The sequence below is a fragment of the Pempheris klunzingeri genome, chromosome 23, assembly GCF_042242105.1.
Source record: "Pempheris klunzingeri isolate RE-2024b chromosome 23, fPemKlu1.hap1, whole genome shotgun sequence".
NCBI classification, from domain to species: domain Eukaryota; kingdom Metazoa; phylum Chordata; class Actinopteri; order Acropomatiformes; family Pempheridae; genus Pempheris; species Pempheris klunzingeri.
In genome coordinates this window covers 1,933,141-1,951,236 of record NC_092034.1, presented here as the reverse complement: position 1 = coordinate 1,951,236, position 18,096 = coordinate 1,933,141, and the positions used below count along the sequence as shown (strand labels likewise).

General features: G+C 45.2%; 1 protein-coding gene across 1 annotated transcript; it reads left to right on the top strand.

Annotated features, from left to right (window-relative positions):
• The first annotated feature begins 1,518 nt into the window (after positions 1-1,518).
• Positions 1,519-17,242, top strand: otud4 (OTU deubiquitinase 4). The gene is made up of 21 exons (XM_070854375.1): positions 1,519-1,848; positions 2,276-2,359; positions 4,587-4,637; positions 4,732-4,778; positions 4,935-5,007; positions 6,356-6,437; positions 6,566-6,728; positions 7,575-7,623; positions 7,744-7,846; positions 8,487-8,551; positions 8,645-8,745; positions 9,297-9,391; positions 9,552-9,714; positions 10,244-10,376; positions 10,695-10,769; positions 11,726-12,467; positions 13,474-14,118; positions 14,236-14,276; positions 14,453-15,113; positions 15,304-15,380; positions 15,500-17,242. The coding sequence occupies exons 1-21, from the start codon at positions 1,714-1,716 to the stop codon at positions 15,983-15,985; spliced, it is 4,071 nt and encodes a 1,356-aa protein (XP_070710476.1). The 5' UTR covers positions 1,519-1,713; the 3' UTR covers positions 15,986-17,242.
• Positions 17,243-18,096: the final 854 nt, after the last annotated feature.

Here is an 18,096-nt window from a genome sequence, read left to right as displayed (position 1 = left end):
TCACACACACACACACACACACACACACTCACACACACAAACACACACTCACACACTCACACACACACTCACACACTCACACACTCACACACCCAGCCTCTGCTTGTCTCTTAGCACTCTGCAGGACTGAAAATCAATACTGCTGTTTGTGACAGGAAGAGATGGAGGAGCCACAGAAGGCCGGAAAGAGGAGAGAAAGGGAGGGATGAGGAGGAGGAGGAGGAGGAGGAAGAGTTTAGCTGAGCCACAGATGGATGGAGAGGAGGAAGGAAGCACCATAGAAGGACTGATGGAAGAGAAACTACCAGTGGAGGATGAATCATCTGTGGTGGGGGAAGTATTCAGATCACTTACTGCAGTAAAAGTACTAAAACCACATCATAAAAACACTCTGTTATCAGTAAAAGTGGTAAATTTTTTAGGAATTTATTAAAAGAAACTGTGTTTTTCATACTTGTTGATTTTTACGCTGCCTGTAGACACATTTCTCTTTTCTTCTAATCAGCACCAAATCATTTCAGTTTTTCCAGACAACCTCTGGGGATTTATTGGGAAATTAAATTCTATCTCAGTATAAAACATTTTATTCAGATGGATAAATAGATAAATGTGCTTTATTGATCCCAGAGTGGGAAACAGCAGCATAAAAAAACAAATACAGCACAGAGGAAGAATAAATAACAACCTCAGCTATAGCAAATCTAAAATATAATATATCTGAAAAGTTACATATGTAATCTAGATAGAAAACTAACATATCTAAAATATAAACATTATAAATCTGAAATAAAATATAGACTAAATATACACAAATATATCTAAATTAATCTAAAATAAATGTTAAAGAATTTAGAACAGAATTTATATGAAAAGTTAAACTACTTAAGTTATCTAAATATAAAAGTTGCATATGTAATACACCCCCCCCCCCCCCCCCCCCATCCACCACGTGGATTTCGCGGGATGTTCCTCACACGTGACTGTCCTGTTTGCTAACACACACCTGGAGAAACACACCTGGAGAAACACACACAGGCTGCTCTTGGTGTCAGTCAACACGTGTCCCTCTTGAAATGCAACTCTTCGTCCAATTAACTCTAATGATCAGAAGTACTACAAGTATGCAAGGCTTTTATTTTGATAGAAAGTGCTGACGGTTTTATATTGAAAAACGTCACAGGAAGTTGCAAATAAAATCACTTATTTTCTTTGTAGAAAATATTCTGCATTAAAGGTTTAGAACAATAAACGTATTTTAATGCGCTGTTGGGTGAACATGTTCGTTTTCAGACTAAATCGACCCCTAAATTATAGATTTTAGCTTCACCAGACTTTTAATTTGGCAGGAGAAACAGGAAGTGCTGTGACGCGGTCGTCTAACTTGACGCCGTAGAAGAAGAAGGGGGCGTGTTACTAGGCTGCTAGTTGTTAGCCTGCCTGCTAACTGCGAGCTAAAGTTGACTGCACTACTTTCACTTTCTGACAGTCAGGAATACTGTCTCTGGGATGAACAGGGTTTCCTGGAAAACGAAACTAGAAGCCGTCATTGTTGTCTCTGACACTCGTTAGATCACAAATGTAGATATTTAACCGGCTTCCGTGTCGATTTTGACAACTTGTAGCCGGTGGCGTCTAAAAGATTTAACGCTAACCGTCAAGCACGCAGGTAGTGTTACTCCAGCAGCTAGCCTTAGCGGTTAGCCCCCTGCTAGCATGGACGGCGGCATGCAGAGTAACGAGGAGAGGGGTGCAGAGAAATTAATGGATGACCACCTGAAATCATTAGGTTTGCATCGGAAGAAGATCGCCAAAGACGGCTCGTGCTTGTTTCGGGCTGTCGCCGAGCAGGTAAAGTGACACACCGGAAGAAAAAGCTAGTTAGCGTGAAGTTGAGTAGTGTTAGCTAAGTGAGCGCAGGTGAAAAGCTGGGCTTGGCTGGCTGGCTCTGTTTGTTGTGCTTACGCAGGCTAGCATGTGTCTAATGTTAGCCGAATAAAAGTTAGCCTCACTACAAAGACTCTTATCAGAGTTTAAAAGCTACTAGTTCAATGTTATAAACTTTATACTTTAAAAAACGTACATTTGTAACTTTTCGCAATTGACCTCTGAATGTCATGTAGGTAAAGTTGTATTCCTCAGACAGCGAGTACAAGTTTTAAAAACTAGTAAAACAATTCATAGAAATGACACATTTTCATGCCGTTTGTCTGTATGCTAACTCAGTGATGTTACCTGCTAATGTGCGTGTTATTGTTGACCTTTGACCCCCATTTAGGTGCTGCACTGCCAAAGCCTTCACACTAAAGTTCGGGCCAAATGTGTGGAGTTCCTGAAGCAGAACAGAGACAGCTATGAGGCGGTATGTACAGTGTCTCAGCACCTCGGACATCCCCAGCTGCCATTAAAGTGGCCTAATATTTTATTTAGGTTTGGTGAGTGTGTGTAGAAATGAACTTATTTCAGCCTGAAGTGGGATATGATGGTGGTATTTTGTCCCCGACAGTAAAATTCTGCTTTTACATGAATAATATTGTAATGATAGTATTTTCCCACTACTGTAAAATAAAGCAGCGGTATGTGAACCCACTCTCTGACAACCACAGAAGTGAAGCTGAGGGGTGAGACAGGGGTGTGTGGTTTTGTGCATGGGTGCATCTGAACTCATTTCATAACAGAGGTTGAATGACACAAGCAGGAAATGAAAGCAAAACCTTCCAGTGGTTTTATGATCCGGTCACATAAAGGCCTCGCCTTTCCTCTCCTCTCCTCACCTCGCCTCGCCACACCACGCTCCACAGCAGGGCTTTCCTACGTTTCCCAGAATGCCGCTCACCATCTCGCCGAGCAGGGCCGTGATGCGCTCGTGCGACTCGCAGACAAACCAGTTTTTAAACATGAGGCGTGTTTGTGACGTCTTTGTCCGCTCAACATGCCTGAATGTCATGTGATTCACGGAGACTTCAGATACCGAGAGCCAGAACTGTTATTGTAGTAGTCAGCAGGCAATAAATGCACTGATGTACAGCATCTATACCGCGTTAGTGTGGATCAATATGTAGAATTTAGTAAGATGTAAAGTTTGTGTACAGCAGGCTGTGGCTCAGAGGGGGTCCACTGTCATTGGGCCAGACTCTGAGCCCCAAAAAGGCTTGTTGCTGTTATTTCTTACCATTTATTGTTGAATTCCTCTTTTAAATTGAAAATACCTGCTTTGGGAGATGAGGCGTGGTCTGAAGTTATGAAGCTAGTGTTAGCTAGTTGGTTGTGATTTTGCTGCTGATGTTTAACTCGATGGATGGATGGATGAAAAGCAGCTTCAGTTACTGTGGTCTGAATTTGTCTGGAGGTGTCTCACGTCCTTTTACCTGTGAACTGAGGGCATACGTGCCCAGTATGTATAAAGTGTTCCCTGATAATGTGCATGGGTCATATGTGTTTGTATGTGTGCGGGAAATGAACCGAAGGTGCTCTGCAGGCACGTTTTGAGGCAGACCTGTTAGTCAGGACCAGAAAGGACAAGACGAGGCAGTCGGCAGGTGTTGTTCCCACCGTCTGACTGCACACCTGGACCGCGTAGAAGAAGCATAAACTCCTCATACATGTAGTGATATTTCTTGTTTAAAAGTGAGAGACTGAGCGAAGGGAAAGTTAGTGGAGAGAGAGAGAGGGAGGATGCTGAGTTGTATTTCAGAAGCAGCTCAGTGCTCTGCTAAAGATATCTGCTCAAATTTCAAAATAAAAGCCCCCATGCAGACTGTCAGTGGTATATTCCAGCAGCACATCAGTATTATTCTCTAATGGGGTCAGAGGGTTTTTAACACCATGACGACCAGAGGTTCATCTGTGGAGAAACACTCTGACTGTGACTTCAGCTGCTGTCTGTAGCTGCAGCACAACAAAGCAGGAAGTACATCCAAGAAACACATTTAAAGCAGCAGAAGAAGAAACACAGCCTGTTTGATCCTGTTAGAAACACATTTAAAGCAGAAGAAGAAGAAGAAACGCAGCCTGTTTGATCCTGTTAGAAACACATTTAAAGCAGCAGAAGAAGAAGAAACGCGGCCTGTTTGATCCTGTTAGAAACACATTTAAAGCAGCAGAAGAAGAAGAAGAAACGCAGCCTGTTTGATCCTGTTAGAAACACATTTAAAGCAGCAGCAGAAGAAGAAGAAACGCAGCCTGTTTGATCCTGTTAGAAACACATTTAAAGCAGCAGAAGAAGAAGAAACACGGGCTGTTTGATCCTGTTAGAAACACATTTAAAGCAGCAGCAGCAGAAGAAGAAACGCGGCCTGTTTGATCCTGTTAGAAACACATTTAAAGCAGCAGAAGAAGAAACGCAGCCTGTTTGAGCCTGTTAGAAGCTCCAACATCAGTTTAACGACCAAATCAGCTAAATCTGAGCAGGAAGATCAGCAGGAGAAACTCTCCTGAAACACTCAGAGGACGGAGTCAAACCTGAACGCAACACAGACGAGCCTTGCAGGATTTAAATCTATGACGTATTCAGTTCAGTTCACGTCTTTAAACAGTCTGAGTCAGTTCCTCTGGGCTGTCTGTGCTCACCTGAGTGTCCTGTGTTGCAGTTTATCGAAGGCAACTTTGAGGATTACCTGCGCAAGCTTCAGGACCCACAGGTACGACAGGAGGAATGATTCACACACCCCTCTTTTTTTCATTTATTATTATTTTAGTTTATTGTGTTATCTCTTTTCTTTTTCTTTTTGTTAGCAATGGGTGGGAGAGGTGGAGATCAACGCGCTGGCTGTCATGTACAAGTAAGAAATAATGAATTTTCTTCTGTGTTTCCACATGAAACTCTAATGCCAGTGCAGTAACTGTCTGAGTTCAAGGTCATCCCCACATTCCTCCTCCTCCTTTTAATTTTCTTTCTCTCTCTCTCTGGATATTTCTGTATCCTCGTCTCTCTGTAGGAGGGATTTTCTGATCTACCAGGAGCCCGGCAAGCCGCCCGTCCACATCACAGACAACAACTTCAAGGACAAGGTGAGACTGAACACAATCCAACACTCAGCTGTAACCTCTCCTCGTCTTTCTGTCGGATCCTTTAGTTCAGCTGCGTGTTGTTTAAACTCCTTCATTTATATTTCCAGTCGTCTTGGAGCCCAAATAAAAAAATGAAAAACTACAAATCTTGGCTGAGTTTTGGAGAAAATGGGGAAACATTTGGGCTTTTTAAAGATGGTGTCAGGTCAGAGCAGCTAGAAATCAACGTGGCCAAGACAAAAGAATTAATTATCTCCACAAAACAAGATCTAAAAAGCTTTAAACACCTCGACACAGTCCTGTTTTTTAGGTGAAAATAGCAGGAAAACCCCACAAGCTTCGACTCTTTGGCCAGTTTGAGCTCTACAGTGACCCAAAGTCCGTCAATATCCTCAATTTAGTTAATTGCCTGATAAGATCTGAGCCACAGACATCAACATGAGCTGATTTCTAAATGAGTAATTTGACTTGTCTGTGTTTTTTGTTGATTGTCTTCTTGCTTTTTATGCTGTTGTTGCTTCTGTATATTCTATTCTTTAAAAAACCCTGAATATTGGAGTCATAAAGGTGCCTTATTTCCCTCTTTAACACAATATAGTTTAGCTGCACCTGTACAGTCTCATCTATAAGATACAACATACCTGCAATTAAGGCTGCAATTTTATTTTTCCTGTCTAATCGAATAATAATTTGGTCAATAAAATGTAAGAAAATAGTGAAAAATTTACTAAAATAGTCTAAAATCCAGTAATATTTTGCCTAAAACGTGGCTGAAAATGTCGGTTTTACTTTTCGGCGTCTGCGTTTTTGGAGTCTCGTCAGTTTTCTCCACAAAACACACGGTTCACAGCAAAAACAGTCAATGAAAATGATCTGTAACCATCATCTTGTCGTCATAGCAGCTACATCATACGTCTCTCACTGCAGTTTCAGTGTCTGTACCTGATACAGACGTTCAAAAAAAGAAGTGTATTTAGCTCAACACTTCCTGTATCAGCTTGAAATTAAAAGCCCTGCAGCGTCATTAAATTATGAGAAATCAAATGGTTTATTGTCTTTAAGAAGTGTGTTTTCCTTTGTTTTTGCTGGCGCCTGTTAGGCAGCTAAGAGAATCTGGTCAGTTTTCAAAATAAAAGCCCCCGTGCAGACTTTCAGCATATCGATATTATTTTATCATCGGTGGCACCAGACCAGACATTAGTTTGGCACCAGTTTTTAACACCTTGTTCAACGAGGGGTTCGTCTTAGACTTTCACTTTAGCTGCTCTGAGGAGGCAAAATAAGCGTTTGGAGGAGTTTTCCAGCAGACAGAAACTGAGCGCTGTTTTATCTTTGTCTCCTGTCTCAGGTGCGGTTGTGTTTTCTGAACGGGAATCACTACGACAGCGTTTATCCCGTCAGCAGCATCAAGAACGCTGCTCTCTGCCAGTGTGAGTGTTTGTAATCAAACAGGACAAATGCTTCTAAAAATCTGAATTTAGTGAATTTAAATCCAGCAACAACAGTTGACTGAGCTTTGAGTTGATTGTAGCAGCCTAAAGTTGGTTTTTAACACCAGCCATCCTGTACGAGCTGCTGTACGACGGTGTGTTCAAAGCGGACCGGAGCTTAATGGGCCTGTGCCAGCGGGTCAGTCGGCCCACGGACGTCCTCAGCGATGACAACTTGGCCGCCTGCCCCAGCAGCGACGAGTCCGACCTGGATGTCGATGAGGCGCTTTGGTAGGAAACGAGTCAAACTTCCTTTTAAAAGCATTTTTTCATTTAATTTATGATTTATTTACTTACGTAGACGTTATCTGGTGGACAGGATCTAAGCTGGTATTTTCACAGTGAGATGTTAGTAATGTAATATGTCCCTGGTTTAAAAGTTATCCTAAAATTAAAAGTACTAAGTGTGTGACAGCATCATGGAAAGGATCCCTACAGAGAGAGACCTGGAAGATCCTTTTGGTTTAACCACAAACAGCACACACACCAGACTACATTCACTAAAACAGGGATTTTACCTTCTGATCACGGTGGTGGTCTACTGCTGCCGTAATCAGATAATTTGCATTATTTTGTGACTATGGTGGTTTAAATGGTTAGTTCACATCCAACACAATATTTGCATAACACACAATAACACAAACAAAACAGCCGATCGAGGCAGCAGCTCCTGTGTTCTGTTCTCTAAAATCCCTGTTTTAGTGAATGTAGTCTGGTGTGTGTGCTGTTTGTGGTTAAACCAAAAGGATCTTCCAGGTCTCTCTCTGTAGGGATCCTTTCCATGATGCTGTCACACACTTAGAATAACACTCTGAGCCTGTCAGTGGATCAAACAAGCTCTTTTAGTGGACCTACTGTGATCAGGTGCAGTTGTCCCAAAGGATCACGTTGCAGCCATTGCAGCTCATTCTCAGCTGCCAGCTGTGTTGATCTACGTGATTAATTCCAAATGTTTTTGTAGCTCCCAGTCATGTAGACCCCAAAATATGTAAAAATAGGGCCCAGGTTTGAATATATCCTTCTTCTTCACCGCTACATATCCAGTCCCATGATGCGTTTGTGTGTTTTATGCTTCAGGGTAGAAAATGGGACGAGCACGACGGCTGCAAAACACCACAGTTACAGGGTAAAACACACACACACACACACTCAGTCAAACAAATGTTTTAACTCCTTTACACACCTGTTTAACTGCATTTGTTGTGTAACATAATGTCACTAATAACTCTGTGTGTGTGTGTGTCAGGGCCGTGGGCGTGGCCGCCCTTTGCCGGAGCGAGTGAGGCGTTCACTGAACCCGACTCTGTTCAGAAACATAGACTACGACGTCTGGCACAAGACCAAGAGAGGTGACGCACACCGAACAGTATTAAACCACATTCTGCTGATTAATCGATTCATCTATCAGCACGAAATCTATCGATCCACACTCACATTACATTTGGCTTTCCTCCTTCTCCTCCTCCTCCTCCTCCTCCTCCTCACAGAGATGATTTTCTCTCAGTTTACAGCAGCTTAGAGGCGTCACTTTGGGCTTTCCACATTTTATCAGATGAGCCTTTATTGATCTTCTGATCTGAAGGGAAATTGAGAAGTTGCAGCAGCACAAAGACAGAAAAGTCAAAAATCCATAACTTGAAGTATATAAACAATAAAAATAGAGACTTTACGACAGCAAATAGACTCAAAATTACAAGACGGTATGTGATTAGTAGCAGCCAAGTCTAGTATGTGTTACCAGTGTAGACTAGAATAATATATAATATGATTCAGTAATGATTCTTTAAGTGTGTGTTATTATGGAAATATAGAAGAAATATGACATAATAAAAGAGTAGAATAAGTTAGGTTCTATAATGTACATATTATAATGTATAAATCAGTCCAACAGAGAGATGGTGGAGGGGGAGTGTAGACTAAATAAATGAATTGGTTACAGAAATGATTAAAGTAAACACAAGTTGAAGTTTTTGTGTTTTTGTCTTTTAGCACAGCAGAAGATGGACTACTGCATCGCGGCTGGGATGCAGTTCTCTGCAGGAGATCGCTGTCAGGTGTGTGTGATGCATTCAGGGACTAACTGTGTTTCCTCAGGTGCATTTTTCCACATTATTTATATATTTATAGTGTCTGTGTGTCTTCTGTAGGTTCGTCTTGAGGGAGGCGGACGGAGCTACAACGCAACCATCAAGGAGGTTCCTCCCAACGACGGCACAGTGACTGTTTACATAGAAGAACTGGGCAGGAAGTAGGTCACACACACACACACACACACACACACACACACACACACAGAAATAACTGATGAAGTAGTTAAAATGGAAACTGTTACTACAGGAGTATTTAAGTATCATTATTATTCATCAAAACTATTTTCCTTATTCTTCTTCTGTATATCTTTTGCCGAAGAGCTCGTACCACACTGTTGCCAGCACAGACACAAAAAATACACCAAAAGTTGCGGCTCAGTCAGGAACGGTGCGCCGTGTCTTTTCTCAGAGATCGACCGAGCCGTTTTGATGCAATCGCTAAAAAATAAGGCAAAATGTTCCCATTCATTTCGATGGAGATCTAGACTCTGAATGTGTCCATTAGAGTGGGCGGGGCTACAGTGGTGACATCATCACCAGAGTGCAGAGCAGCTTTAAAATTGTCTAAAAAAATCCTCTGATTAAAGTCGTTTTCACCCAAGTTAGATATATTTTTATAATCAGTCCTAAAATCAGGATTTTACTGCTCTAGTATAAAGAAAGAAGTATAAGTATAGTAGAAGTACTTCAGTGTACTTGTACTGTGCAGACAGGTCCCTCTGTGGAGTGTCCGTCCTCCGAATAACGAGAACAGCTGGAGTACCGTGGTCAACCGAGACAAGAGGCTCAGCAACGGACATGGAGGTGGTTCTCACACACACACACACCTATACACACCTATACACACACACACACACACCTATATACACATACACACTTACACACACACACACACACACACACACCTATACACACACACACACTGTTTAAGTGAACTGGCTGAAACTCTTTGTGTCCCCCTCAGAGTGGGATGACAAGGGTAAAGGCAGAGGCAGGGGGAAGCATGCCCCAGCATCCTCCTCTGTTTCCTTGGCGACGGCTGCGGGCTCCAGTGGGCGTGTGCTGAAGCAGCACTCGTGGCCCCCGCAGGCCACCGTAGAGGAGCAGGGAGGGACGAAAGCCAGCAGGTAAGTGTGTGGGGACAGTATTTAACCCTCTGCTCTCTAAACGCTGCTGCTTCTTCTTCTGGTGACGTCGTTTCTTGGAGGACCTTCTTCTTCTTCATGTCCCTAAAATGTGTCCAACCTCAGCTAGAAGGTTCCAGAAGTCACTGAAGCAGAATGAGTGAGAAAAGACTTCAGACTGGAGAAACATGGAGGAAATCCAGGAATCAGACATGTTGTTCATCAGAGGAGACTAAAGAAAGACAGAGAACATGTTGATCCAGAACAATAGTGGATCTAAAGATCTGTGAACCTCCAGAGGAGATCTGAACTGTTTCAGGTTCTAGTTTCTGAGCGACGGAGATTTGATAGAACAGAAAGATTTCCCCAAAATCACTTGGATAAATACCCATGATGCACAGCTTTGGCAAAGAAGGGATTCTCCATTCATTTTATCTGTCTCATCATGTCAGGAACCTCCTTCCAAAAACTTGGATCTCAGTAATTGTGTATTTCCAATCAGGCCGCTCTGTTTGTTTTATTTGTTTAACAGGAAGTCTGTGAGTTTGGTGGAGGCGGCTTTCGGCCTGACGGAGAAGGACCTCTTGGCCAAAGAGGAGGAGGAGAGAAACGTGGCGCTGGTGGAGATCCAGCTCAGAGACGAGCACAGCTTCCCCGCCCTCGGGGTGAGTCACTCCGGGCCGACCACGTGGTGTTGACCGCCACGACGGCTGCAGATTTACCTGTGGGCGTTTCGCTACGTGAGACGACGACATTAAGGCTGGTTGTCTACCTGAGGACCTCAGTGAGGACAGTCTAGGCCTTTGCTTACAAAAATACGTGGTTAATGAGCCGTCACAGCTTGTGGCCAATAGAAACAAGGTCACAGATATAATATAAAGTGTGAAACTATGAAGAAAACTACGGTGCAGGATGGTTTATTGGTCTGTTCCTGTCACTTAGTGCCATAATCCAGTGTGTCTGTTGTGTTTTCCCGCCCTCAGACTCAGCCTGGGATGGCGGCCGATGGAGGGAGGAGGAAGGGAGGAGAGAAGAGAAGATCCCAGAGAAACAAGACCGTGAGTCCGTCGTTCCTTTCTGTCTTAGTAACGACCAGGATGATGATTTCAGCACAAGACGTCTAGAAACGTCCGCCACGCCTCGGTCCTCTCAGCAGGAGTCGTCTCTTCAAACACACTCTGCTGGTTTAAATTAGAAACACTGACCGCTGCTGTCGGATCTGTTCACACACACACACACACACACACACACACACACACCAGCCTCCCACACACTCACACGTCACCCTGCAGTAAAAACCTCACACTTTTACTTCCTCAAGAATATTTTTATTGGGTTTTCCTCCGTCCCATTTACAGATCAGAGTCATTCCTGGAGTCATCTGAACAGATCTTTCTCTCCAGATATTGAACCAAAGTTGTTGTTAGCAGGGGTCAGGTGGGAGATAAATGGCATCAGATAGATAAAGACTAACAATAATAACAGTAATATTAACAATAAAGGCATAATGGAGCAACATTAGCTTGACTTATGGAACTTTTTGAGGCACCAACTTGAGGAGCAGATATTTTTTGCTGACGTCAGACGTGGGCCCTGCTTTAAACTGTAGCCACACTGTCCTGAGTGTGTGTAATCTATTACTTATTGGAGGAGGGCGAACCTTCGTTTAGATTCAGATTATAAAATAAACAATCGAACGCTGAACCACTTTTTCACATCTGTTCTGTCTGTTTGAACCATCGAGGACGACTTCAGCACCTTTTGATTAACGTTAAATTGGTCAGAGTCGCTCCTGTGGCTGCGTGTTCGCTCCATCTATCCATAAGATCCCAGTTCATCCCCTTAATGTGTTTCTGCATTAGCTAAAAAAAAAACCAAAAATAGATATTTGAGCCGAAGATGATTCAACTCTCTGTGGTCATTTACCAGAAGTACCCATTTCTGTTCTATCACATCTCCGTCGCTCAGAAAGTCAAAGCGTGTTTAAAGCAGCGTTTCCTCGTTGTTTTGACAGAAGAGTCCAGTCGAAGACGTCGGAGCAGCGTCTCCCTCCGCTGGAGATCGACCTGCATCATCCACGCCGCCGCCGCCCCCGCCGGCACCCTCCGCCACCACTGCTGCACCTTCTGTCAATACTACAACACCTGCCGGCGCCACCCTTCCTGCTGCCAAACCTCCCTCTGCAACGCCCAACACCAACATCGCTGCCTCTGCCGCCGCCGCCGCTACGGCGTCCAGCCCGCCGCTCGCCTGTGATGCGCCGGCTCCTAAAACAAACACGCCTGGTTATGCCGGAGCTACACCCAGCTCTCCTCCTCATCCTCCTCTTCCTCCTGCTGCTGCCCCGACCACTAAACCCTCCGTCCCATCCTCTGCTGCTCTCTTTGTCACCCCCGTTCTCCCTTCTGCGTCATCCCCCCCAACTCCCCACGCCCTCTCCTCATCCTCCCCTGCCCCCTCCTCTTCCTCTAAACTTCCCACCTCCTCCTCATCTTCCTCTCTTCCTCCTAAATCATCTGCCTCGCCTCCTCCTCCTTCTTCATTACCACCTCCCACTTTCATCGCCCCCATTGCTCCGTCTCCCGCCGCCGCCGCACAGAGCTTCCACCCTCCCTCCTCCCTCCCCCGTTCCTCCCCACCCGTCTCCTCTCTCCCCCACTCCCCCAGCCCGCCCTCATTCGCCTCCTCCTCCTCCTCTTCCTCACTCGTCCACCCCGGAGTCCACGAGGCTCCACCAGCTCGGACACAAACTCCAAGTAAGAAAACACTTCACACTTTTTTAAAATAAAATTTAAATTCACTTTAAAAGTAACACAAACATTTTATCGTTATATTGACAGTTTTTTTCCCTGAATGTTTTTGGTTTCCTTCTCACTCTGAGTTTGAGACAACACATCATTTTTACCTTTTTTTAGCCTTGATTTGAAAGGTGATGGCAGCAAACCATTGAAACAAAAACGTTAATATGGATTAAAAACATTTGGGTTTGGACCTCTGATTGTTGAACTTTTTATCTACTTGGACTTGACGTTGTTTTTCCTGCAGTTTTGAGGCTTTTTAATTTGAGGAAAGATGAGTTATGACAGTCTGGGGTTCATTGTGTGTCTGTGTTCGTCTAATCTGGCATCATAATAATCACCTCCAGCATTAAAGGGATAATTCAGCTTTTTTTGTAGTGTGGTTGTTTGAAGTCAGCAGGGAAACCATGAGAAAAAATAAATACATTTAGAGTACCTTCACTGTTTTATATTGCCTTCAGACAGCCCTTTTCATCTGTGAGCTCTGTGCCAGACTCCATTGACAAAAATACAAATTTTAACTCGCAGAACACGGGAGCTGCCGGACTAACGCTGCCTCAGACAGTACACTGACATGTTGGTTCAGACCCAAACTATCCCTTTAAAACACCAAAGTCAGGCAATAACACAAACTAACTAACCGATCGAGGCAGCAGGAGATCAGCAACTCCTGTGTTCTGCGAGGTAAAATTACTGTTTTTGTTAATGGAGTCTGGTGGCTTTGAAGGGAGCATTTTTTAGCGATACAGCAGCTTCAGTTCCCACTCAGGAATATCTTCAACACTTTCTACTGCTGTCAGACAGTCCTTTTTAACAGAGAAACTGATGTGGATTTATTTATTTTGCCTAAAATGTTTCCCTGCTGTCCTCATTCAGAAAATCCAAACTATCCCTTTAAGCTGTGAATTCCTCTGTAGTTATTTATCGTTAAAGTCTCGTCATCATGTCTTCTCTCCGTCTTCAGCTTCCTTGCCAAATATTGGAGCATCGCAGGCCCCCCTGTCCCAGATTCATCCTCAGGTGAACCAGACCCAAACCCAGGCCTTATTAGCCCAGGAGGAGATCCACCCCCAGCCCCCCCAGCCTGGAAACCAAATCCTGATGCTCCAGATGCAGAGCGATGCCCAGTCCTGTCCTCCCCACCTCCAGCACCACCCCCACTCTGACGTGGCCCCTCTGCCACAGACCCAGCTGTCTGTGTGCCACCTCCAGCCTCAGTCTGAGGTGGCTCTTCACCCAGCACCTGGAGCTTCCTACCCCCACACCTCCCTCACCCATCCCTCCATCCACTCCCAGACCCCCAGCACCCAGAACCAAACGGAGGCCCCGCTCCCTCCCGCCCAGCCTCGGCCAGCGTCTCCAACTCCTGCCCCCTCCCAGCAGTCGCACCCTCCTCACCCCTCTCATCATCCACAGTTACAGTCCGCACACCCGCTGCCTCCTCCTCCTCCTCCTCACCCTCACTCCCTCCCGGGAGCCGTTCCTCTGCAGCAGCTTTCCCAGCTCTACCAGGACCCCCTGTACCCCGGCTTCCCCCAGGGGGAGAGGGGCGACATGGTTCCCAATCCTCCCTTGTCCTCCAGCAAGTCGGGGGATGACCTGCCCCAAGGTGAGCTGGTATACAGCTAATGGTTGTTTTGTCATGTGACCAATATTTTGTGTAAACCCTTAATGACTGAGGGTAGAAACAACAGTTGTGTCATAAATGCCTGATTTGTCCCTGCAGACATCAACATCCTGAGGTTTTTCTTCAACTTGGGGGTGAAGGTAAGAGCCAGATGGTAACTTAAAGGGGACAACACACTTTTTAATGTCTTCTCTTGTGTTTTTTTTTGGGGGGGGGGGGGTTTATTGGCCTGTCTGTGCTGGTTGCCTGGCAACTGATGGCTTAACTTAACATATCATGTCAACGTTCACTCCTGTTTCTGCTCTCTGCTCTCCAGGCCTACTCCATGCCCATGTTCCCCCCCTACGTCTACCTCCTCCCCCTCCAGCAGGCCCACACCATGCACCCCAAGCCCCCCTCCCGCTCCCCCTCCCCCACGCCCCTGTACGCCCCCTCCAAACCCCCCGCCAGGCACCAGGAGGCGTATCCGCAACACCCCCAGTACCCTCCGACTTCCACAACGATGCCGCCGCAGTACGACCACCAAGCCCCCCTCGCCGAACCCCCCCATCCCGACGACTCCTCCTTCAGCCAGGCTGGGTACTCCGTCACCCAGCCTCCGCCCCACAGGGTGTCGCTACCATGGCAACAGCACCAAATGCCCCCACCCAGAAACCCCAACTTTCTGGTCGGGTATCACGCCCCAAGTCCACCGTATTCAGTTCCCCCGCCCGTGACTCAGGGCTACCACCCAGGGCAAGGTCCGGGGGGGCGTCAGCTGTACCCTCAGAGCGTGCCGCCGTACCCCCCCTCCACGCTGGGATATCAGCCTTCATCCACGCCCGAGGAGCTCCAGGCGAGCCAGGGGCCGATGGAGCCGCGTCAGCCCGCCAACGGAGACGCGATGCCCGGCCGAGTCCCCGGCCCCCTGGAGAGCCCTGCTGCCGCTAATGTGGCTAATGCTAACGCCAACAGGCCCGTGGTGGTTCCCAGTTTTGGTACGTGGACAGTTTTTATCACACATAACATAAAAATCTTTTCAGTGCAAGTTATTAACAGTTGGCACAAAGGGTTTCTGGGTAGCGAAGTCCCTCAGTGTGATGCTGTTACTGTTTCTTGCCACTAGGGGAGCTAAAGCACAAAATGTCCCTGTGCAGCTTTTAGTAACGAGCTTTTATTTCCCATCAGTCCTCAAGAAGGAGCAGGGAGAGAGTTTGACCAGAGCAGTGCTGCTGGTGGACCCGCCACTCAACAACACACCCATAGTACGGACAACACACACACACACACACACACACACACCGACACCGACCAATACAATAGTAGTACACAGTTGTAGTACTTGTACTTAGTGAAGTTAAAACTGTCTCTCTCTCTCTCTCAGATCACGCTGGTTCACAACGCTGATGTCCAGGATGTCCCTGTCTCCGTGACAACGATGACGCCCAGCAGCACCCCAGGCTCTCCGTCGCCACGTTACAACATCATCTCCAAGACGACCGTCCCCGGTGACGGCAACGTTGCCTCCCGTGGTTACCGTAGCTCCCGAAAGCCACTCAACCCCACCAAGCCGTACGCCCCACTGGTGCCGCCGGAGCCCGGCCAGGTGAGTTACCTGGCGACCGTCGCCATGGCGGAGGCTCTGTCCGTCGGCTGCAACACGGAGGACAACTGGGAGGAGCCTGCAGGATTCAAACCGACGACCTTTAACCACCGAGTGCCGAGGAGGAACCACCGAGGAGGAGGAGGAGGGAGAGGAAGGGGAGGCCATGATCCGGCGAGAGGGGGGCAAAGGCGGAGACATGGCGGCGAGGCGGGGTTTAACTACGTCCAGTACAACAGGGGGCGGGGCCACGAGAGAGGGTACTAGCTCTCAGCCAATCAGAGGAGAGGACACAGGAAGCTGCTTATTTTATGTTTGGCGTCTTCTCGTTCTTTATCGGACACTTCCTGCTTTTCTTGTCAACGCCGTTTTTTGGGTTTTTTTTTTTTTTCTCATCCAGTAATTTTTCTTTGCCACGTCTCCACAAACGTCTCGTCGTCGCCGTGTCTTCGCCTGCATTTCACCATGAGTCAGAAAATCATAAACTCCATTCACGTTATTTCAAAGATGCTCGTCGCAGAAACACGTACGCCATCACATTTCCTTTTGCTAGCGCACGTTTGCCGCCGTGAAGTTTCTTTACAAGTTTTGTTCTCGAAATTTTTGTTTTGATGCAACGTCGTGTTGCATTTTTATTTGTAGTAAAACTACAACTTCTTGGGGAAATTTTCACTAAAAATACGAAGCTACAGCTAGTAGCGTAGCGTAGCTTAGCATAAAAACTGAAAATGGGGAAACTGATTACTTCACTACCAGGAAATATAAAACGTAAAAAAAACAACTTGTGGTTTTGCTGCGCAGGCTAGCTGTTTCCCCCGAGTCTAGCCTTTATGCTAAGCTAAGCTAATTGCTTTATCGTCCAAAAAAATTAGTTATGTCTTAAATAGGAAATCAAATTTCAGACTTTTTCTAGCATCCCTCGAACACGGCACAACAGCTGAGAGCTAAGCATGTCCTTAAAGCTTTAAACATTCAAACACACTTTAAGAAAAGAAAAAAAAACAAACGCAAAGAGCGTCGACCAAGTTCAGCGAGCACTTCTTCTTCGTCTGCGTCTGTTAGCACTGCGAGCGAAAACAAAATTAGTTTTTATCGGACAAAGAGCATCAAAGCAACAAAAACCAGACTTGAGCAGCTTTAAGAGTTTAGCGGCTAAAAAACGACAAATTTTACATAGGAGTCTGGTTTAGAGGAGGGAGAACTTTGCTTTAGCTCAGTCGAATCTGTGTGGATTTTCTTTCTGTGGATTTTTGTTTTTTAATTGTTCGTACGTCCTGCTGCGGCCGGTTTCTCGTCTTCCTTTTGCGTCTTTCGTGGGTTAGTTTTTCTTTTGTCTTGTCACGTTTGATCAACTCAAACTCTAGAGAGATTCAGTGCCTTAGGTTTGCTACTTTTACCGTCTGATTTCTTTCTCTGTCCTGAGTTTGGGAAACGCTGCTGTACGGGAAAAGAGGCTGTTAATGTTGTCGTCTGTGTTGGATTTTTCTATGTGGTTGAATAAATAAAACTTTGGTTCAGATGGTGCTGCTGCGTCTGTGGCCGTCTCTCGGTTTAGTTCTGGTTAAATCAGACGAGGTTCATCAAACACACTTTAAACCATCTGGGCTGAAAAATAAAGTAGTTTTTAATGATTTTTAATCTGATAATTTGTGACTCAAACCTAAGATGGTATCTGTAAATGATTTATTTAATTTCTTCTAATGTTTGAGACAAAAAAATAACCTTTTCAACAATCAGTGGTCGTCAGTTAAACGCGTCTACATCGATGTTACTTTAGAATTTCCATCAGTATTTTAAATAATGTATTTTAGCCACAAACATTTTAAGTGTATATTAAGAATATTTTCACTTCTTTGTGATGGAGAACTTTTGTCTTCGCTCTCTTCACAGCCACCAGACTACATTCACAAACACAGAACTCATGAGTCCCGTGTTCTGCGAGGTAAAATGACTGATGCATTAACGTGTTCATCATTTTAATACTAATAGGACACATTGTCTGTGGTAATAGTAGTAATAGTACACATTGTCTGTGGTAATAGTACACATTGTCGGTGGTAATGGTAGTAATAGTACACATTGTCTGTGGTAATGGTAGTAATAGTACACATTGTCTAGTAATAGTACACATTGTCGGTGGTAATGGTAGTAATAGTACACATTGTCGGTGGTAATGGTAGTAATAGTTTTCATTGTCGGAGGTAATAGTATACATTTATATACTAATACTACAGTACATCTGATCTCAAACATTTTCAGAGACCAGACTCCATTGACAAAATCAGTAATTCTACCTCACTGATCACAGGAGCTGCTGGTCTCCTTCTGCCTCAATCACGTAGTTTGTTTGGGTTATTTAGCTGTAACTCAGTGAACTC